Source organism: Melitaea cinxia, chromosome 13 (genome assembly GCF_905220565.1).
Source record: "Melitaea cinxia chromosome 13, ilMelCinx1.1, whole genome shotgun sequence".
Lineage (NCBI taxonomy): Eukaryota > Metazoa > Arthropoda > Insecta > Lepidoptera > Nymphalidae > Melitaea > Melitaea cinxia.
The window spans coordinates 59,151-83,051 of record NC_059406.1 but is presented as its reverse complement, the minus strand read 5'-3'; the positions used below and the strand labels follow the sequence as shown (position 1 = coordinate 83,051).

The following is a 23,901-nucleotide window of genomic DNA, read 5'->3' as shown; positions in this document are numbered from 1 at the left end:
GGCTTACAATAAAATCCGGTGAGAACGTAAGCGCCTGTGCGTGTGTGTGCGTGGGAGCTCGTAATAGCGAGCTGTTTCAGGAGCGCTATTACTGGCGCGCTCACATACCTCGGACACGCATCGACGGATAACTCTTATCCACCAGTTAGATATATGAGACAAGGGAATTTTTTGAGAAGCATACGTTTCGCATTTAGTGTCAAGGCTGCCGGATGTCCATTCTGTAGCGATGCTCGAAATTGATAACTAATAATCACAGTATTTATGTATTGTTGTAATGATAACGAAATAATATTATCACATTAAAAAGATTAAATGTATATGGAAAGCTTACACTGAGCTACATTGAGGTATGAAATATTGGTGATGTTATCGGAATGATTTATAACTTTTATCTATCCAATTTAAACAAACTAAATTATTGAATTAGTTTCTAACTTTCTTTAACTAAATACTTTATACGTGCCGAGAACACCGCGCTATTAGCAGTAAACTAGCGAACTTCACAACTTTATGTCGCTATTTTCACGAGGGACTCGGTTTTATCGAACGTAACTAACACTAAAATACTCGCTTATGAATTTAGATGTTATCAAAACTGCTACATGTATATATACTAACATTTCAAACATTATAATATAGTTGTAAATGTCACAAAAATATACGTTATAAATATAAATAAAAGAGGCGCTGCTACATATTGAGATCGGGACACAACACGACCGTTCTAATTCGTTCGGTAAAACCGGCGCTCGTGCCAGCGCCGCGCCAATAATCGCAAGCGGCGACCTAAACATCGTAGTAATTTATGAAGAGAAACAACCAGCGTACTATCCGACATTTATTTACATTCTATAAATAGGCTATGTACAGAGATAGTGCGCAGCGCAGTGCACGTGACCGTGTGACGTACGCAGTTGCGCAGCACAGCTTTTCAAGTGACGTCACGTTGGCAGTTCCGGCAGAAGCGACAGCAGCGCGACGTCACGTGAGGAAGAGCGGCGCGAGCGCCAGCAGCCAGGCGGCGGGCGCGCGCGCGCGGGCGGCCGGGCTCGCGCGCGCCGCGGCCGCGTCGCGCTGCATCGCCTCCGCCTCGCCCTCTGGAACGAGGCGACGGCGGGTTAGAAAGAAAGAAGAAAGAAAGAAAAATATTTTATTGTTCACAATTAAAAGATCAAAACACAAATACGGTTTCATAGATATTACGAACGCCGCGTTGGCGCAACGGTTACAGTCATGGATTGTACCTGTTGCGCTGGCGGTTGCGCGTTCGATCCCCGCACATGACAAACGTTTGTATTGGCCATACAGGTGTTTGCAGTGGTCTGGATGTTTGTGCAGTCCGTGTGGGCCTCCCCACCGTGCCTCGATGAGCACGTTAAGCCGTCGGTCCCAGTTGTTATCGTGTACACCTGATAGCGATCGTTACTCATAGTCGGGAATATATCCGCCAACCCGCATTGGAGCAGCGTGGTGGATTAAGCTCTGATCCTTCTCCTACATGGGGAAAGAGGCCTATGCCCAGTAGTGGGATATTACAGGCTGAAGCGTAAGATATTACGAACAATACAGGCAGCCACTCAGCATTTGCCACATTATTGCAAACAATGGTGAGACGCTGATTTTCAATGATTCCTCATTATCACCTGCTTGGAGCGACATCACTGACAGCACTCAACCAAAAACACACTCACACAATTATAGCTCACTTAAATTAGGATTAGGATTCGTTCCTTGAAATGTAGAGAGTGCAAAGGTGTCCCGAACGGAACTAGTGGCCCGAGCATACACTAAGCGACAATAATAAATAATAAACGCCTCACACTCAACGGCCCCCAGTAGGATTTTCTCCTGTGTCGGAGATCCGGAAACATATACAATACTCAAGCACAAACGCTGAGACGACGATCAACATCTGTATTTCCCATTAAAAAATTGTCATTTGCGGGAATCGAACTCGCGACGCAAGCCAGGAATGTACTCGTTGCGCCAACGCGTCGCAAATTTTGAGATATTAGTTTAAAATGTTCCGAATGGAACTAGAAAGTGGTCTGAGCATAAGCTAAGTGATAGTTTTGTTAAATCCCACGTAAGCTCACACTCGAGCGCCTCGTAGCAAGCAGGTCGTTTGGATTAAGTAACACATCGTCGAGTCTCGACATCGTCGAGTCGAGTCAGCAACTGTATGATTGCTATAATTTTTAACGCATACCGTAAACTGTTCTGTTTTGAAATCCATACGTTTGCCAGGAGTTCTCTGTAATTTCGACACGATGGCCTATATTTGTATGTTATTCTTTACTTCGTGGAACTATATTTTATCGTGAACTTTTTAATTATTCGACTATTTTAATTTTGTGTCGTCGTAGTTCACATGGACGGTGCTTATAATGTGTTAAAACATTTGCCAAATTTCCTCAGCCCACATATCAATTAAGCGGTCGACAACATCCCTAGCAACGAAGTTATTTGGCAAATTACGAGCAGCTATTCAAAATACCTACTTCATAATGTACCTCAAACTATGCCAGATTCGAGAGGCGAACAAATGAAGGAAATTAGTGAAATAGATGTGTTATTACGAGAGACCTTCGCGGTTAAATCTCTCGCAGTTTTATTATTCGAGGTGACCCAAATAGCTAACCGAGAACTCATTAAATACAATGCAGCTCAAATGTATACACGTGTATGAGCGAGGATTTCAGTGGAAAATTCAGTCGTTTGTACGCTTCAATAGGTCAGAATGTGAGCTCTCACGAGATCACAAAATAACCGAGCGGTGCACTTTCAAAAGATATCAGTAGGTAAATGTTAATTACATTATAAGCCTTGTTATAAACGTACTACGTGTACTGTGCTAATCTCATCATTAAGATTAACATTAGCATTAGCTTACGAAGCGTCAACCAAGCTAAGTAAACCAGCAGTCGTTGTTGTCAACTGTGGACTGGTACTGATAGACATATGAATTTACATTTGTAATTCTGTTTAAACTTCTTACGCTACTAGAATACTCTCAACAACTCTGTTCTTCAGTCGTGAAGAACCTGGTGGAAAGTTTGCAAATACTGCACCTTCCTCCAAAGTTACAGTTTTTTTTTGTAATTGTAATGATAAGGCTTTATATATTTACTTAATAAGATAGGATTAGTCATATAATATATTAATAAAAATTAAAAAAAAAGAAATTTAAATGGATAAAACGATTCCTAAGCACAAAAAAAAAGTACCTAACTACTAACAATAACATAGGTTAAGTGTACATTGTAAGAAGCAAATAAGTGCACATATATTGTAGTTAGAAAATAAGTGTACATATATTGTAGTTAGCAAATAAGTGTAAATATAATAAAAATAATTAGTATATAAGATTATAAAAAAAGCAATATGTAGAATAGTCTTGGTCAGTGGACTCGCGTCGACTTTTAGAAATTTGAAATTTAAGACTACAGTTATTAAGGCTTCTAGATTCTAAGTTGCGGTGAAGTACCGATGCATGTTAAAAAATAATCATAATAATATATGGAATAACAAAGGCACGGGCATAATAAGCCTGTGGATATATCACATAATTAAAAAAAAAAAGTTACAGTTTTAGCTATTTGGTTCCTTTGAATCCTCTGTAAGTAGGTATGCAACGCAGTAGTAGGTAGACAGGTACCCGTGACGTCGTAGTCCTGGTCGTCGTCGGCGCGCAGGCGCAGCAGCAGCGTGGCGCTGCGGCCGGCCGCCGCGCACGTGTAGCGGCCCGCGTCGCGCGCGCCCAGCGCCGCCAGCGTCAGGCGCGAGCGCGCGCCGCCCGCCCAGCGCTCCGCGTCCAGCGAGATGCCGCCGCGCGCGCTCTGTGCCGACGCCGAGCGTTACACCGCTGACTGCTACGTCACACTACTGGCCGCTAGGTCACGCTTCTGAGCGCTACGTTAACGTTGGTGGGCTTTGACATTTCTATTGTACGTGACCCCGCTGATAAAACCCGTCAATTAAATCAAATCAAAACAAATTTATTAAAATAGGCTTCAAAATACTATCTAATCCTCATAAAATGACAAATTAAATTTTTAAAAGCTATTATTATTTTGATAATACATTCGAGATAGTTGTATATGGAATGGAATCGTGGAATAATAGTTGGTCAGATCAGGACTTTTACCGCTGCATGCAATATTTGCTTGCTTGCGAAGCAATATAGAAATATTGGGCAAGTATGACAAATTATTATATGAGGATCTGTCATGAAGCAGAGCAGCGTAATCAAATCTTCTCTTTCTTATGAAAATATACCTTTCTCGACAAGGCAGAATTTCCAGAACGTAATAGTTAGGTTTCATTAATTTATTTTTACAAAGATTTCATAAGGACCTGTGGGTCCAGCGTCTCCCCGTCGTGCGTCCAGCGGATGCGCAGCGGCGGCAGCGCGGCGAGCGCGTCGGGCGCCAGCGCGGCGGCGCCGGGCGCGGGCTCGTAGCGCGCCTCGCACGCCAGCCGCGCCGCGCCGCCGCGCGCGCCCACCACCTGCCCGCCCTCCGCGCCCACCGCGCGCACCGCCAGCACCGGCATCGCCGACTCCGCTGCCGTCAAACAATGTTCTAGTATAAAGCTAAACAGTTGGCTTGTCGATTCGAAATGAAAAGTTCCTATTGTGTTGGATAGTCCAATTACAGATTAAGACAAGACTGTATACAATTTTAGTACGTTTTTTTCTAAAACTATCGCAGATGAACTGCTAGTGATATACACAATCAGCTTGAATACGTACGGACTACAGTGAGGTTGAAGAACAGGCTCATCTTGGGCTCGGTGTTGACCTGGCACTCGTAGCGGCCGGCGTCCGCGGCGCGCAGGCGCTCCAGGCGCAGCGTGTGCACGGCGCCGGCCGCCGCGTCGTCGCGCGACGTGAGCGCCTCGCGCGCCGCCGCGGGCGCCTGCGACACCGACACGCGCGCGTCCGCCGTGAACACGGAGCCCGCGTGCGTCAGGATCTGCAGGTCGCTGGACCGCACCCACGACACCTGCGCGAACACCTTCTTTATAGCATTTATTATTGGAACTTAATTTCATATGAAAAGTGTCGAAAGGAATTACGCTGCACGTAATACTGCAATATACTTGACGAGAGCTTGCATATATTATCCCATTAGGTATTTCGTATTGCAACTTGTTTTAGTCCATCCGCTTTTGCTGCTAAATAGTTTCGTTATCAGAACCGACAAAACACAATTTACAAACTATTACGAGCGCGAGAACATTTTAATGTAAAAAGTATTTTGTGTGTATTATTATTACTTCTACTAAAATAAATTTGATGCTCTGTTTTGAATTAAAATAGCTTATAGGAAGCTGGCGCTATAAAAATATAAAAACGAAGCGATCGGTCGTTCGTGTCGCAGCGTGTTCGGAGAGTGTCACGTCGCGGCCGCTCGCGCCGGGCACTCCTCGCAAATCCTCGCTGGCAGCGTTTCCGGGAAGCGGCGCGTGTCGCTATATCGGGCGTGAGTCGATGACCCGCTCGCTGGGAGTTCGGTCGACATCGCGAGTCGCTTTTGGCGCGTGACGTCGCCGCAAGGATTCGCAAACGCTTCCGCGGCTGTTCGTGACGTCACCGCGCCTCGCACGCCTCGCATGCCGCTCTTCGACCTACACTATACCGCGGTCTATTTCCTCTCGACGACTCATACCTCGGAAATTCTGTTCCCAGCGAGTAATTCGAGCATTATTTTCATTCCGTCACTGTTGTTTTCCGCTCAGATGTTAGATATTATTGGCGGCAATAAAACCAGAGCACGTTTATGTTACAAATATATTCGTCATGACTAGTGTGGAAGATAAAGTTTAGTACATATTAGTACCAAGTTAAGTTACAACTAAGTTTTCATTTCCATAATTTCTAATTACAACGAATTCAGCAAAAGACAAAAAATATACTTAAAAAGAGTAGTATTGAAGTTCTACAAACTCAAATTCAAATTAAATTTTATTAAATCATTTCTTTTGAATTGTAAATTCACAACTTTGTCACGTTATTTTTATGGAAACTAACCAATGGCTTTTAATGCACATCATCATTATTTCATTACAGCCTATACAGTCCACTGCTGGACATAGGCCTCCAGAAGTTTACGTCAAAAATAACGTGAACTCATGTGTTTTGCCCATAGTCACCACGCTGGGCAGGCGGGTTGGTGACCGCAGTACTGGCTTTGTCGCACCAAAGACGCTGCTGCCCGTCTTCGGCCTGTGTATTTCAAAGCCAGCAGTTGGATGGCTATCCCGCCATCGGTCGGCTTCTTAAGTTCCAAGATGGTTGTGGAACCTTGTTATCCCTTAGTCGCCTCTTACGACACCCACGGGAAGAGAGGGGGTGGCTAAATTCTTTAGTGCCGTAGCCACACAGCACATGCTACTAGTAAAATATCTAATACATCTTCGAATCTAAACATAAATCGGTCAATACATAAGAGTGGACTGGAGTAAATTTAATAGGGGTGGTGCCGATGAATCAAACAGCGGAAACTTGCAAACAAACGAACGGACATCCGATGCACGTGGAGCGCTTGACATTGGCATTGAGTATTATTAGTGCGAGTTGCGGCTCCGAGCGAGCCCGCGCCGCGCGACCGGCAATCGCTCGCCCGCGGACACAGATCATGCTCTATTCTCAGATAGCTCAGATAGCTGCGGCATGCGACTGATAGCAAACCACTAAACATTTACAGCAAAAATATTCCGAGTCGAGTAGTTCTAGTTCGATCATGATTCACTCTCAAACTATTCTATTACACCATCATAGACGATGTAGATTGCCTTGGTTTGAAAAGTTTTTGGCAGATTTATAAGGCTGACACTGTTTACTCAAGAACAACACGACGAAGCTCGAGACGCGATACGATGCAAACGTTTTTAAAATATATAACTACATTGTTAATATCATAAAAGGTCTAATAAAATGACCATGTTAATCGATGACAATCCGAATGTATCGTATGTAGCAAATCACAATGAGTTTTACAATAAGGTTCTTCTGATTAATCACACGGTCTGTCGGTCTAACTAAATAAATTTACCGAAACAGTAGACCATATACTACTCCAACTAATATTAGGAAAATCTTTTGGCACAATCAATTAGGGAGTAAATCAAGGATAGCAATTACCGCTCTGTCAGCGAGGCGGAGCACGCGGCAGCGCAGAGCAGCGGTCTCGCCCACACGCGCCAGCACCGTGGTCTGCTGGCCGGCCTCGAACTCCGGCCCAACGGGGACCGCGGACACGGGAGCACCGCGAGGACCTAGACACAGACACACACAGATTGTTAATTACATTATAGGAGTAACATTTGTTCTAATATTACATACTCGTGTCAATAGTAAGCATACTAATAAATAATAAATAAACGCCTCACACTCAACGGCGACAACTAGGATTTTCTCCTCTATCGTGGGTCCAAAAACACCTGTATGGAAAACACAAATGTATGCAATGTGTGGGGATCGAACCCGCTTCCGCTAGTGCAACAGTCAGAAGCTAAACATTTTTTTTAAATATCATATCATAAATCGACCATTCCAGCGGGGATCGAACCTGCATCTCCGACTGACCGAGTCAGTGCTCTAGCCAATTAAACTATGTAACGATGTACCCGTTAGATCGAAACTTTTTGATATGATGATTTTATATTCGGTCTAAGCGACCGTGGCGCCTTCTGTTCGCGAGCTTTCTCCTATCGGATCTGAAATTAATCCACCACACTGCTCTACTGCAGATTGGCGGATATATTCCGTACTATGACTAACGTGTCGCTATCTGGTGAATATGACAACAACATCTCTAACCAATATTTAATAAATATTATGTTATACTGTTATGCCAATTGAGCCCGTGTATTTCAGAGATTTTTTTTTATCATCCAGTTTTCGATTGTTGTCATAGTCCACTGAGTTGGTCGGAGTTACTAAACTCTAGCTGGTTCGCTCTAGACTTCAAAGTCTCGAACATCGGCGTAAGGTTGCCTGTTTGTCGGTATTTTACAGGTTATATTTCGGAGAGTGTGCTCTAGAACTATACAATTTGGTTCCACCATCACCTTTCTACCACCGAACCGCAAGGCATCGCATGAATCTGCACCGCTATGTGGTTGAAATCCCACGATCTCGCACTAAGCGATTTGCTTCCTCGTTCCTAATACGCACCGCAAAAATTTGGAATACCCTTCCGGCTTCCGTTTTTCCAACGAACTATAACTTGGGTATCTTTAAATCAAGAGTGAATAGGCATCTTTTAGACAAGCGCGCACCACCTTAGGCTGCATCTTCACTTGCCATCAGGTGAGATCGCAGTCAAGCGCTAGTCTATATATTTAAAAAAAAAAAAACTAAGTTGGTTTGTACTATGAGGGAACAGTGCTTTTGTCATTGTTGAACTTCAGAAATACTTTGGACATTGTTGAGTTTTCAACATTATAAATATATTCACTTGACATATTATCTCCGGCTATTGACTAATTCCATATATATTACAAAATACTTCTACAAAAATTTAAAATTAATTTTCTAATGATCATATTACCTCTAGCACATGATTAGGATTGTTTTAATAAATTTTCGCTGGTGTTATATAGTCGGTGTAAGTGTATATTATATATTTTTTAAACAACATTTTTCCAGTTTTCTTTTAAGATTCCAAACTATAATAGCTAGCGAATGAGCGAGTGCTTACCATTTAAAATGATAACCATTTGAATATACACTTGAACCTTTATCTTCAATAAGATACAAAATATGAGAGAATGACATGTTGACGCTCCTTTTTCCAGGAATAATTTGTAATGTTATCGAGGTCATAAATGTACTCCACATGACAGCGCGAGCGGCACGAGCAAGAAGCGCCTCGTGTCTGCGGCGGCAACCACTCGCCGAGTACGAACAGACTGTGTTAATGAATTCATGAAGCTTGCGAAGCTCTGAGTAATTAAAAATGGTTAAACAAATATAACAATATCAAGCTTTTAAATAAAACATTTAAGTTCTATGTTCATAACTGTTGCCTATGTTTTTATTTTTCCGGTCGTCGGTTTCATTAATCACTTAATTAAAATAATTGTGTTTACTTGCTAGTCAAAAATAACCGATTTCCATTTCATGGACCAGTAATACAACGTAGATACACGTAAAAATAGTCAAATAAATACGCATAATTAGGCTCAATCTTAATTTAAATTCTTACTTATAACTCGATCAGTACTTGTCATTATTACAGCCTATATAGTCCACTGCTGGACGTAGGCCTCCACAAGTTCGCGCCAAAAATGCGTGAACTCATGTGTGTTGCCCATAGTCACCACGCTGGGCAGGCGGGTTAGTGACCGCAGGGCTGGCTTTGTCGCACCGAAGACGCTGCTGCCCGTCTACGGCCTGTGTATTTCAAAGCCAGCAGTTGGATGGTTATCCAGCCACCGGTCGGCTTTTTAAGTTCCAAGCTGGTAGCGGAACCGTGTTATCCCTCAGTCGCCTCTTACGACACCCACGGGAAGAGAGGGGGTGGCCATATTCTTTAGTACCGTAGCCACACAGTACAACCGTAGCCACACAGTACTTGTTAGGTCTCGATTAAATTTAAATGGGACCACATGATTCGACCGAAATAACAAACATAAAAAATACAGTCGAATTAAGAACCTCCTCCTATTTTCGGAACAATTAAACTAACACTTATACTTAATATTTTTTAGTTGAAATTTATCAGTAAATAATTGTGTTTGCTCGCAAACGAAAAAAACAACCGACTTCAATTACATCGACAAGTAATACAACGTAGATCGACGAAAAAATAGTCAAGCAACTACGCGTTATCAAAGATTACTCAAAAAGTGGTTATCAGATCTCGATAAAATTTATATGTGACCACATGATAAACATCAGCTTTCGATTAAATAAAAAATTATCAAAATCGGTACACCCAGTAAAAAGTTATTACGGATTTTCGAGAGTTTCCCTCGATTTCTCTGGGATTTCATCATCAGATCCTGGTTTCCTTATCACGGTATCAAACTAGGGATATCTCCTTTCCAATAAAAAAAGAATTATCAAAATCGGTACATCCAGTAGAAAGTTATGCGGTATAATACAACGTAGGTCGACGAAAAAAGCGTCAAGTAAAAACGCATTATTAGATATAACTCGAAAAGTAGTTGTTAGATCTCAAATAAATTTAAATGGGACCAAATGGCACACACCACCTTTCGATTAAAACAAAATTTGTCGAAATCGGTCTACCCAGTCAAAAGTTCTGATGTAACATACATAAAAAAAAAAAAAATACAGTCGAATTGAGAACCTCCTCCTTTTTTGGAAGTCGGTTAAAAAATCACCAATAAGTGTCATATTTATAATATGAATGCAAAAAGTGATAAATATGAAAATTCAAAAAAAAAAACATTAACATTTGTATTAACTCATCGAAAACAAAAGTTCAAAATAATTGTTTAGCATATATTGTCGTTCGATCGCTGTGAGCGCGCAGTAACAACATTTCAACGAGCTCCTAATATTTACATTACTCGCAGTGGTTCTGTGAGTCGAAGTAAACACGAGCCGTCTTTGATATGCGATGTTATTTTCTATCGTACTTCATTAACCGACTTCGAAAAATGAGGAGGGTCTCAATTCGATTGTATGTTTTTGTTTATTTATGTTATTAATTCTGTTTTAGGGAAACAGACAGTAAATAATAAATTTTATACCTAGCACATTTGGAATTCATTACCAAAACAGTTTCCAATGATTATTTAACGCATGATAAAGTAGGTACGAGGCGTAGATGCGCCTCTCGAAACCAAGCAAAACATAAATTGAATAATTGAGAGAGTGTGAAATATTTAAATTACCGATTAACATTAAAAACAATAATAATAAATAACAATTGTATCGAGCAATTAAATAATAACTTTATACAACTAACTAAAATTTAAATAGATTAATTTAAATTTTAGTTACCTAATAATCCTCAGGACTATTGACTTTGACTTGGACCAACCTTATTGCTTTTCTTTTAAATCGAAAGGTGCCATGGACCACCCATTTAAATTTATTTGGGATCTGACACGAACTTCTTGAATTATTGCTAATAATGCGTATTTACTTGACATTTTATTGTCGATATACGTTGAATTATACGTCATAACTTTTTATTGGGTGGACAATGTCGATAATTCTTCTGTTAATCGAAAGTTGATGCTTGTTATATGATTTAAATTTGACCGAGATCTTATTAGTGCTTTGAGTTATTTTATTTTATTTATGAAGAACACATACAGCTTGTTATTACACATATGATTCTTACAAACTAGAAAATTCATAAGCCAATTAAGTTTTCACTTTTTTATTTTATGTCACTAGGTCGGCAAACCAAGCGTACGGCTCACCTGATGGTAAGCGATTACCGTAGCTTATAGACGCCTGCAACACCAGAAGCATCGCAAGCGCGTTGCCGACCCAGTCCCCAATCCCCCCAGGAGCTTACTTCTGGCAAATATTAATTGGGCAAACTTTAAAATTGTAAAAACTTACAAATTTAGTTTTTTTTTATCTCTAATAACGCGCATTTACTTGACTTCTTTTGATACTTGTACTGTACTGTGTTGAAATGAGCTTTTTACTTGCGGTAAATATTGAAATTTAACCAAAAATGTTTTTATAAATTATTAAAGTTAGTTGAACTCAGCCACAACTGGGTACTATATGATTTTTTCTAATGAATTATAATACGTAATAGTACTACAATCATTCGTGAAGAAGCTTCCACGACTGAAGTTTTCAGTTTGAGACATTCGGCTACGAGCTACACCTACTGACGAGGCTTTGAACACTATGGTCTTGGGAACGAGAGCTAGAAGCGAATAAATTTAGCAACGTTCAGGGAAAATTACAAAGATGGCGCGTTGATCCCTTTAAGCATTTTAGTAGTAGTAAGTAACTTCAATTTTTGTCAATTTTTATCTAAACTATTTACATATGAATCAATTAAATAGTAAAGTGTAAAGTATAAAGTTTGTTTATATACTTACTCCCCCACCTTCATTGGAATGAAATAAGATTTTCCTATGCTCACTAGTGCCTACTATGTTCCTATATTATTTATTTCAACTCAAATGACAAGTGCGAGGTGAATAAGAACGAGCGCAGCGCGAACAAGGCGGGCGAGTCGGGCGTGTCGCGGTGTCGGAGAGATGGCGTGACAAACGATAATACAGGAAGTATGGACTGCGCTCCGCTAGGGGTTCTTTCTTATAGCAATTACAACAATGTGTCATAATTTGTTCAATTAGCGACAGAGGTCAGCTGCTAATTCATAACATTACTTTAAATTTGTTATCAAAAAATAAACCTTCTTGACAGTCGGGTAAAAAAGCGACTTCAAATTGAAGTAGTGAAAAGTAATAAAATGATACAATAAATATAGGCTGACGAAAAAAATCAATTTAATACTATTGCATAAAACTATTCGTCAGATCTCGATTAAATTTGAATGGAACCACAGAACAAGCACCAGCTTTCAAAAGAATCATCATCAAAATCGGTATACTGTGAAAAGTTATGACACTTTAAAAAAACTACAGTCGAATTCAGAATCTCCTCTTTTTTTCGAAATTGGCTAAAAATACAATATATAGATGTATGAGACCAAAATATACCTACCTAATTCATTGAATATATCCGCTAATCATTTAACACGCGTATCACGTATGCACGCGTATCGCAATGTGCTAGTTCGTTAAGATAAGATGCAATCATCCGATGCGATGATGAAACACAAATAGAAATTATATAAAATGTGACGATGTGAGGTTGTGATTGGAAGCGATTAATTAATTAAATCCTTTTTCAATCTGAAGAACATCCGGAGTGATTACCATCTGCCGCTCTCGGTCGACCAAATTTTAGCAGTTTTATTTTTATCTATACTCGTGTGGTCTAAGCATTGTGTGATATTTCTTCAAGCTGTTTTGCATAGTTTACGATGCCGTCTTTCTGTTTTATTGGCGTCCGTTGCAGAAAACTGTATTTAAATCGGTCAAACCTACCATCAAGTGAATGGTAACAACCTTCTTGGTCTTGATCCTCATTGGTCTTCACCCTCAACATTTTATTAATCAAATTCAGGCTTTCTCAACCCTACCCTTATTATGTCCTCATGCAATCTTCAGTACAAAGCTGTTGAGCTTCATAATTATAGCAATTTTATTGACGAGCTTGCGGTCGGCAGCGCGGGAGCGGACGCGAACGCGGGCGCGAGTGTGTGCGGGCGGGTGGGAACGACCGGCCTCGCATTATTAACATTTCAACACTTCATCGCAGCTTCGCGATATTTATACGTAGCCTGACACACAAATATTGCCAACTGCCCACGCGCCGCTATCTCTAGCTCTCAGGGTATATCCGGAGGAAAACACCACGTGCCGCTATTTCCGAATGGATTTCTATCGAGAACGAAGAACCAGTGTAGCTTCATATCACTGAAGACATCTCAAGGTAAGCGGATTTATTCAAATACATTGCTCGTAAAACGATTAAACCTAAAGCTTCAGAACTCTTCACTCTTTGTAACTAAATCAGCTAACGAAATCTTACTCCCAATAGCCCTTTGAAAATATTATGATCAACATAATACTTTTTTCGTATTAGGGGTATTAAAAATGCGTCACATAGGGGCCCACGAAACAATGAGGACCACCGCTGGTCCGCGCTGTGTGTGGCGCGCACTTGCACAATGCACACTGTACGGCGGTAGTCAACAGACATTAAACAGTATTGTCATGCAAATCGACAAGTTCGCGCTTATTAGCGCTTTAAACAGAGTAAACACCGCTCAGCAAATTAACAGGAGCCGCGTCCGCGTCACTAAGCGTTCAATAGAGACTATAATTTATGACCTTTAATAATGTTACTGCGCTCTATTTTATATTGTGGAGTATAAAGAGGGGAGCCTCATATATACATACAATAATTTCAGCAACCAAATGTAACAAATTGACATCGAATAAAAGAGATTAAAGAGCTAATATATAGCGCAGTTACTCGAAACGTAATCATAAACAACATGCGCAGCGGTGAGTATCGCGGAAGCTGTTGTTGCTCAACCGGGAGATGAAAGCGCTCAATTAAACGTGTTTATCCGACGCGGTCGCGCGGCGCCACTGGGCTGCCGGTGGCCGCCACCGGACCGGCACCGGGTCGCCGCTGTACTTTGCCGATACAATTTGCATTTTTCACTCTTAATTTGGCTTGAATAATCCACCAAACAGAACAGTCAGCGATATTATTACATCTAGTTGGTAATTAAAATCTCAGTCTATTTTTCCAAAGATAAATTACTTAATTTAGTTTTCCTAGTACTCGTTAGTTAGTTTCCCTACAGTCTCGCTTCTTTTCAATATCGATAATCATCACTCATCACCTCAGTCGGCACGCATGATTCCTGTTCCTGTTCCTTTCTCGCCACAACACTCATTCACAATCCTCATCCCAACCGTCTCAATACTAGAGATCTCCCAAAAATTTATTTCCATTCATTTAACTTCTACTCGTCCAAGTAGGTAAAGTAACTAATGTGAGCTTTGTAATCGAAATTAATTTAGCGGGAAAGTAGTCATGTCAGTTACTATTTGTTTTCATTGGTCGTGATGTTGTAGGATTAAATGCGTTTCGTGCGAGGTCCGTAAACGATTCGCTCGTCCTAATTCATAAGCGTCGAAAGATATATCTTTGATCACGCGCTGACGATGAGACAGCAACCCTCGCGGCGATGTTTATTGCGCACTAATCGGGAACTATTGAGTGCCGACCGACGGCTTCAGTTACGACGATATGACGGGCCTTAATCGATCGTCTGTTTGTTAGCTCTCGCCGTTGGAGTCCAGCACAAAATGACTTGAACGGTCTAATGGCGCGCGCTAACTCGCCTAACAACGTAAACGATTGTACAGGACGGTGCTGTCACTACTTCGAAGTTCGCTAAATATTTATTCTAATTTCGCATCCAAACGGGCATTCGTTTCACTCGAAGTCGCCGACTTCCCTTTGATGAAATCATTTAACAACATCTGGAGCGCGCTCTCGGCTCTGAGTCACCGGAACGGTGGAAGTTAAGTCATTTTGCCTACTCCGTAATAAAAATATATTTTTTCCTCTGTTTCGAATGCCATCTCGATTCCAGCGCCAAATCATCGCTCTCGGTATGCTTGTCTTTTATAGTCGTCGGTCGGAAGTGCGTGCCGCGTGCGGGGCGCGCGCGGACCTGACTCACTGCCAGCGCTGACCGCCTCCTCCCACACGACAATCTCGTTACCAACGGTCACTTTTACATTTCATTTTTACATACACATGTTGCGGTCAATATCAGAAATGCTTAAATAGTACACCTGTATGCAGTTACGTCAATATCGATAAAATTGATTATGTAGAAAACGTTCGTCCACAAGTATTAAATAAATGTATTCGATTTAATAGTCAAACAACTGAAACACAACACCGCTTATCAGTAAGTATGTAGAAACTCAATTAACATGCTTATAAAATAACTTGATAAATATAAATTGAAAAATATATATAAAAAAATTTAAGTTAAAATTCGATTGAAAACCTTCTATTTCAGATTCCGTAATTGCTGCTTTAAACGTCATAGATTAACTTTCTTAAAACGCGACCTAAACTTGCTACTTCATTACAAAACCCCTTCCCTAACTATATGTGTATGTACTATCAACCGCATCGAAAATAAGAAGTCATGAGCACACACGAACAGTCTGAGAGTCGTGTTTGTTTAACAGTTGTTAGTAAATTCTCAATATTTATGTTGCAGCGTACACGAAAAATTTCATTAACATATTACACGAGTGAAAACAAACAAAATAATGCCCTAATGGTTTAGATTAAAACAACGTCGGTTAAAAATAAAATGAGATCGAGCGCGTGTGAGAGCGTCGAGTTCTGCGAGCGGAGCGCGGAGCGTGACAGCGTGCTCGCTGTGACGTCACGGGCACCGCGGCCGCTGACCACACAACACCTGCCGTGTTAGGCAATCGCGACAAATTATCGCACGTGATGCAAGATGCGATCGATATCGATTTAATTCACATTATAATGATAAATCCCTTCGATAATACCGAACGAAAGATTTGTGAACTACGCTGCACGTCGACTGCTGTTATCAATCAATGCGATTACACTAGCAAGGTTAGTGCAGTACTTCGTATTCCAATTGAATATGTATAATTTTTTGGTTTGTACGACAGCCCAACGAATTTATCTTTTTAATAATCATTATTGTGTGTAAATTCGTTTGGTTTGGTTCAGTAACTGATTCCTAATGCTATAATGTTCGAAGTAAAAATCGATTTTGAAATCCAAATAGAAGATTCATTGCCAATTTTTAAAGATGTAAGTATATAATAAAGTTCAAATGGTTGCACTGCAGTCGCAGTTAAGAGGTTGTTTTTATTCGTTTGATTCCTCATTAAAGTTATATAATATACAAAAGCACGTAAGTTTTTATTAAATCACTTTCACAGCATAGGTATACTTATTTATGTTCTAAGCGGAACTAGATTTTTATTGTTATGTTTTGAGAGAAAGGCCTAGGCCTAGGCCTTCAAGGATATATATAAAAATATAAGACAAACTGTATATTTAAACTAATTTAAACTTTTTTTGCGAAACTACAAATTTTATTTAAAATATTTGGCCGTGCTCCAGAAGCGGATGTTTATAGAGACATATACTTTAATAACTACCAAAGTGGCCCAGTTCAGGGTAATCAATCATGTTTACGCACGGAGTTGCCCATACGCAGCTCCTGGCAAACTCCCGGCGGCCATCGCGAACGCGGAAGGATCTGAGATTAGCGAAAGCTCTGCGCCTCGCTCACGCACTCGTCCGCAGCTCGTCACTCGCGACCGAAATAACGGCGGCGCGTGACACGCTGTAGTGTCGCTCGTGTCGTGAATGAGGACGTCACGTTTGTGCATCATTACCTTACAATATTATGAAACAGAAGAGTTTGTTTGTATGCTGGCTGTCTCTTTGTTTATGTATTTGGAGTCCGAAAAGTTAAAATAAAACGAGTGTGCTTTAGACCACATGACTGAAGTAAACTTCTTTATCAATAGGCCTGCACTATAGGGCTGTACTGTGTCTGAGATATACGAGACGTCACTGGTAAGAGAGAAAAGAGAGTGAAAATGTGTGCTTGCACCTCTCTCTCTTGCACCGCGCACCTCGCCCGATTACACTTTTCGAAACGTTCTCGTCACTCATTCAGCAGCTTACTCCTCAAGTCAAGCGTGCGTAAAGAAGCGTTACTTCAAAAATTGCCTACTTTTTTGTCACAAACACATTGCGACTCGGTATTTTAAGATTCAGCGCCCCGGACCATTTTAATTTTCCGCCCCAAAAACTAAGGGAAAAGGTAAAATCAGCGTATGCATTGATAATTCATTAATAATCGAGTCACGGGAAACCTCTGGAATATAAGTATGCTCGGCTTACGCCGCCCCTTGTGTTTGACTTGCGCCGCCCCTCGCAGAATGCCACTCCGGGCCATGGCCCTTTAGGCTTTTAGGTAAATACACATATACCTACAGGAATGAATCAATAATGGTAAACAATAATAAAACCGGGCAAGTCGTCTGGTAGGTACAGTTATAAATTATTAATATTCAACACGATACAGTTATAAATACAACGATATAAATGGTCAGCCGACTTTAACCTATTGTCATAGGTCAAAGTCGGTCGGTAGATCGGTCAAGTTAGAGAACCAGAGATAGATATAATCTGGACAAAACTATCAACAAAGAATAACAGTTATCACCGTCAAAGTCAACTTTCGTATGACAACTGGGAGCACGTATGATAAGAGTTATATCTTATTCTCCATTCTACGTGACATTGGCGAAATCATCTGTCTCATTTGGCACTATTAAAAACCATTAACCCTAAAGAAGAAGAGGAGTTATATCTTGGGACAACGGAAACTAGCTTTATCGAATTAGAATTTCTACAAAGATTAATTTTTAATAAATCGTGTTGATTAGAAACATTTGGCCTGATATAAACACACATCAGTCAGAGAGTAGTGGCGGCCGTAGTAGCGCCCACGTGGGTAGTGCACGCTTGCGATCGTAAAAACACAATAATATTGCACATTCAACGGATGACGGCGCCTCAAGTTTGCCGGTCATTGTGGAGCAGTGGGAACTCGACTTGCAGTGTTGTTGCAGTGCGATGATTGTTTGACATAGAATAAGATCCTACAATAAATAATTTGAGAGTTCGACTGTGATGTATATATATGATGCGAGTATGTATGTGATGTATGATATATGTATCTACATATAGTGAAACATTTATTATCGAGTTATCTTTATTCAAATAATGAGAGAGGCGTTAAAAAATTAGAAACAAACCAAACCAAGCGGGTGAGTTTTTTATCCGCCCGCCACATTTTGCCACCAGTGCTAAATAAGAGTTGTTGACTATATTTAGAATCAAATGATTTGGTATATTAATATTTTGCGAAACATAATTTTCAACGAAATTTATGAGTATCGCAAGTGAAACATTCCGCAGAAATTTCTCGACTAAATGTCGAAGCGAGCGTCGTGCCCATAACTATATAATTTGGACACTAAATATATGTTCCCATGACAAATCAGAGCCATGTGTGCGCTGCTCTGTCGTCAGCTCGCGGCTGCCAATAAAAGCTTTTATGGGAATCGAGCGCGGAGCGTGCGCATCGACCGCCTGCGCGCTGCGGGCGCTTCGAACACGTTGCCCACCTTTACTGCCTTAACGGATATTTATTTAAAACTAATTCAAACTATCAAAGTTACAACATTTACTCGAAATCCAGTTACAAGTAACAGATGAGTAAATAAATTATGGCAAGGCATTGTAACCCATTATATAGAATTTAGACGATTTTTGTTTCATTGCTCGTAAAACAATGTACAAATTCATCAGTTATGTTAAATGTTATACTGTACCAGCGAGCGCTGGAAGCGCAGCGAACAGCAGCAGCAGCACGCACACACACATCCTGTGTGCAACACAGTGTATGAATGTCCACACACACGAGCAAACGCACTTCACACTAAACAATTTGCACTGCACTTAGTTTTGTCAAACACATCGTCAATGGCATTTCGTGTCGATTGAGTCGCGAACTTTACGCATCTGCAAGAAGAAGATAAAAGGGTCAACGTTAAAATCTCAGATGCATAATTCATACAGCCATACTGTTAAATGTCTAACATAATAAAACTTTATTTTTAGTTTATTTTATTTATGAAGAAAACATACAGCTTGTAATTACACATATGATTCTTACAAACTAGAAAATTCATAAGCCAATTAAGTTTTTACTTATTACTTCTGACAAATATTAATTGGGCAAATTTTAAAATTGTACAAACAATACAAACTTTGTTGTTTTTTTTTACACAACATTAGGTATATACGATACAAGAATTACAGTAACAGTATTTTGTGACAATCACAGTTCATTTAATTAATTTAATTTCACGTGCATCAATATCTATGTTACACTTTAAGTCGTAAAGTTTATAGTAACATGTCATACTGTAAACTGCACGCCAAGATCGCGGAGGCGCAACGTAAATAAATAAAACAAACACTTCACGCTCAACGGACCTCAGTAGGATTTTCTCCTGAGGGGATCCGGAAACATACACAAATGTCCAGATCACCACAACAAACATATATATGGCCAATGTAAGCGTTAACATGTGCGGGAATCGAACCCGCGACCGCCAGGGCAACATACAGTACCGCGACGGCTGCGCCAGCGCATCGTCAACATAATATAATACATATATATCTAAACGAGCTCGCCAACGTGCTCGTGTTTATCAATTTTCCCACACGGATCCCTGTGTGCGCAGTGACTTGGCTTTAATGGTCGAATAAATTTGAATGATTATAATTATTCATCGTTTAAGTACCAACTTTTATTATAGCCGTAAAATCACTGCCGGTGTTGAAATGGGAACACGTTATGACAAACTTATAATTAACAATTCGACGAGCACCACGTTCACAGTGACAGTTACTTGAGAGAAGAAAGCGAAGAAACGTTCGAACAAGAATATGGACAAATGTGCACGGAGGAGATGGACAGGACGCGAGCCGCGGAATGTGCGCGCGAGGACACGCGCCTTCGCCGCGGGGAGAGGTGGCATCCTTTATTTACATGTTCAGCTAGAAATCAACTTTTATAAAAAATAATAATTTTAAGAATAAGATAAAACGAGCCAATGGTGAGTCAGACTCAGGAACGTTTTATGAACTGCCATTGTTTACTAGCAGTGTACTTATTAAATAGGTCATTTTTATTTTACGTTATAAACATTGAGATATTGTTTGGAAATGAGAGCCAATGGTCTAACCCAGAACGATGCAAAAGATCGTGCAAACTGGAAAAGTTTTAGTTGGACGGCTGACTCTGGCAATAAAAGCTAGGATCAATAATGCCAAGCAGAAGAAGAGGAACGTCCATATGATGGTAATTGAAGAGTTGAGAAGACTTATCGTGTATAGCATACGCCCGTGACATACGAACGTTATATTTTGAAAAAGACAAACAACTACACCGTTTTATAGTACTACTTTATTTAATCAATCCCTACGTTCTTGGAAAGATATATCAAGTAAATATTGAGTAGCTTATCGATATATGATAATAAACTCACTCATTGACAATGTTCTACAAAACTTTAAATAATTAACTAATTTGTTTTGTGGTGGTTAGCTAGAAACTCACTTATGCGTAAGTCGTAAATACGAGCACATTCTGAATTTCCCTATAAGTCGTAAAGTGGTCTCGGCGTATTCTCTCGCGGTGTATAACTAATTAAACGCGTACTTGTGCACAAAGTGGGCACAAAGTCCGAGCTCTTTAACGGTCGTAAGAAAGCACTTTGATCTTCCCGCGCGCCGTGATTTACACCACTCGCCGGCGCCGCTCGCGCCGGCCTGGCTATCGACACCAAACTCCACAAAGAAACTCCGAGCTGAGAAAAATGTAACCGCTCCAGTCATATGGACAATCTTTATTTCATCTCACTCTCTTTTACGATGCGTAATCGGAAAGTCGTAAAAAGTGTGAGCAGCGCTTAGTTATAAAATAATTACAATAATAATTTTAAGATAATTAGTTCGATTATACAAAACACTAAATTACAGGAGCTCGAAGGCGGAAAGGGCGTACGTGACCAGCCCGGAGGGTCTGCGGCAGGCAGAGGTCTGCGCGTGCTATTCGCGCGCCGCCGCAAATAGCGCGTCCGGAACACCGCGCGGAGGTGACGCGGGCCACGGCACAGCTGCGCGCGCTCGTGTCACCGTGTCGTCACCGCCGCGTCGCCTGACAGCCGCGGGATGAGGAATTTCACAAACGCTTGCATTTCCACGTTGACCATCGGACAAGCCGTGCCACTTAAATGCAATATTATTTAATATGAATTTATTAGTGGACTATACAATTGCCAAATAATTGAGTCTTTAATATCTGTACATAATAGAGTGGAAAATAATAGAGGGATTGTTTTAAGCACGCTGGTCCGCTTGCTTTGGTATCAAAGGCACAAAGATAAGATGATATTGTATAATATACTATTAGGTACTTTTGTTCACGTCGCACATGTCTTTATGTTCACTTAAGCTGGCGGAGTGGGCGGTACGGAGCTGGAGTCGTAGCTCATTCGTAAATGTTAAAATGTCTCATGTAATGAAGCAAAATAATGTCACGTGTCACGTGAAACCGACGTGATTCACGTTCGTATCGTCTTGCAGCGGTCGGAAGAGGAATCTGGACCTGAGACCGTTTAGCGAACCGATTCTATTTTTGAGTGGAAGGAAGTCATTTTTCATTATCTTAGCTATTTGAGTAAATATTATAATACTAAAAGTATAATTTTAAATCGTTCGCTTGGCGTTGTCGCCTAGCCATGAGCGGAGCGTCACGCTCGCTGACAGCGGTGACACTTGACAGGATCATTACGCGGATCATGGGCGCCGGAATGGTCGCGTCTATTTTTGGTGGAACATTTGGTTTTAATTTCTCCGCTACTACTTCAAAATCTTCGTTGACATATTAGTGCAATGTAGCGATAATTCGAGAGCGTTTTATTCATAAGCCATTACGATAACTATGTATTATCGTCGAAATAGATTAACCGATTTTGAAATACTAAGTTAGATAAGTACCTAAAAAATAACTTTTTTTTCGATGTTACAAAGTTAATCCATAGTTATAGAACTAATACAAATAATCAAAAGTGACTTTCCATATATATGTGCTTACGTGAAGACGTGCGTATACAAAGTATAATCTTTGCACGCAAACGAAAAAAAATCGACTTCAATTACATCGACAAGCAACACAACGTAGGTAGACGAAAAAATAGTCAAGTAAATACGCATTATCAAAAGATTACTCCAAAAGTTGTAATCAGATCTCTATGAAATACAAACGTGACCACATGATAAACATCAGCTTTCGATTAAATTAAAAATTATCAAAATCGGTACACCCAGTAAAAAGTTATGCGGATTTTCGAGAGTTTCCCTCGATTTCTCTGGGATCCTATCATCAAATACTGGTTTCATTATCATGGTACCAAACTAGGGATATCTCCTTTCCAACAAAAAAAAGAATTATCAAAATCGGTACATCCAGTAAAAAGTTATGTCGTATACAACGTAGGTTGACGAAAAAAGCGTAAGTAAAAACGCATTATTAGATATAACTCGAAAAGTACTCAAATAAATTTAAATGAGACCAAATGACACTCATCACCTTTCGATTAAATTTTTTTTGTCGAAATCGGTCCACCCAGTTAAAAGTTCTGAAGTAAGATACATAAGAAAAATACAGTCGAATTGAGAACCTCCTCCTTTTTGGAAGTCGGTTAAAAAGTAGTAGTAACGCATTATATGTATAGTAATATAGTCAACGCATTATCATCATTACATACTAGATCGTTCAATAAGTTCCAAGACTAAGCTGGAAATGGCGCATATATTAAAAACTCTTTTGATTTTTAAAAAGTACTGGCTATCAATACAAGAATATGTGTCAAATTTTTAAAAATGGAACAATAAAATTATTGATTTTGAAACATTTAAGTGACGCTACGGTTGTAATTTCGATACAATGGAAAAAAACGAGTTTCGCGTGTTGATAAAACATTGTTTTTTAATGGGAAAAAATACCGTTGAAGCACAGCAATGGCTTATAAAATGTTATGCAGGATCAGCTCCCTCTAAAGCAACCATTTGTCGGTGGTATGCCGACTTCAAACGCGGTCGCATGGACACCAATGATGGGGAACGTTCAGGTCGTCCAAATGAAGCAGTGACTCAACAAAATATTAAGCAAGTCCTCAAAATCGTATTGGAAGATCGGAAGGTAAAAGTGCGAGAGATAGCCGAGATAGTGAAGATTTCAGCTGGTAGTGTTTTCACTATTTTACATAAAAATTTGGCCATGAAAAAGCTTTTTTCTAAGTGGGTGCCGCGTTTGCTTACAACTACTCAAAAGGAACAACGTATCAATGATTCAGAGCGATGTTTGGCGCTGATGAATCATAATAAAAAGGATTTTTTACGTCGGTATGTAACAATGGATGAAACCTGGATATACCATTTCACTCCGGAATCCAATCGGCAGGCAGCGGAGTGGAGAGCGGCTGGTGAAAGCCGCCCGAAGCGTCCAAAGACTCAGAAATCGGCCGGTAAGGTTATGGCGTCTATATTTTTGGATGCGCATGGAATACTTTTCATCGACTACCTTGAAAAGGGGCAAAATATAAATAGTGACTATTACATGTGCT

At 40.3% G+C, this 23,901-nt stretch overlaps 1 protein-coding gene across 1 annotated transcript in view; it reads right to left on the bottom strand.

The window, feature by feature from the left end:
* Positions 1-828: 828 nt before the first annotated feature.
* The window catches only part of LOC123659198 (obscurin-like), a 29,444-nt gene continuing 6,371 nt past the window's right edge, over positions 829-23,901 (bottom strand). Inside the window, exons 2-7 of the mRNA XM_045594450.1 lie at positions 19,036-19,225; positions 7,151-7,284; positions 4,757-5,009; positions 4,360-4,568; positions 3,662-3,842; positions 829-1,100 (exon numbers count right to left, since the gene is read on the bottom strand). Coding sequence (XP_045450406.1) covers positions 985-1,100; positions 3,662-3,842; positions 4,360-4,568; positions 4,757-5,009; positions 7,151-7,284; positions 19,036-19,087 — 945 coding nt within the window. The 5' untranslated portion in view covers positions 19,088-19,225 and the 3' untranslated portion in view covers positions 829-984. The remainder of the gene's footprint in view (positions 1,101-3,661; positions 3,843-4,359; positions 4,569-4,756; positions 5,010-7,150; positions 7,285-19,035; positions 19,226-23,901) is intronic.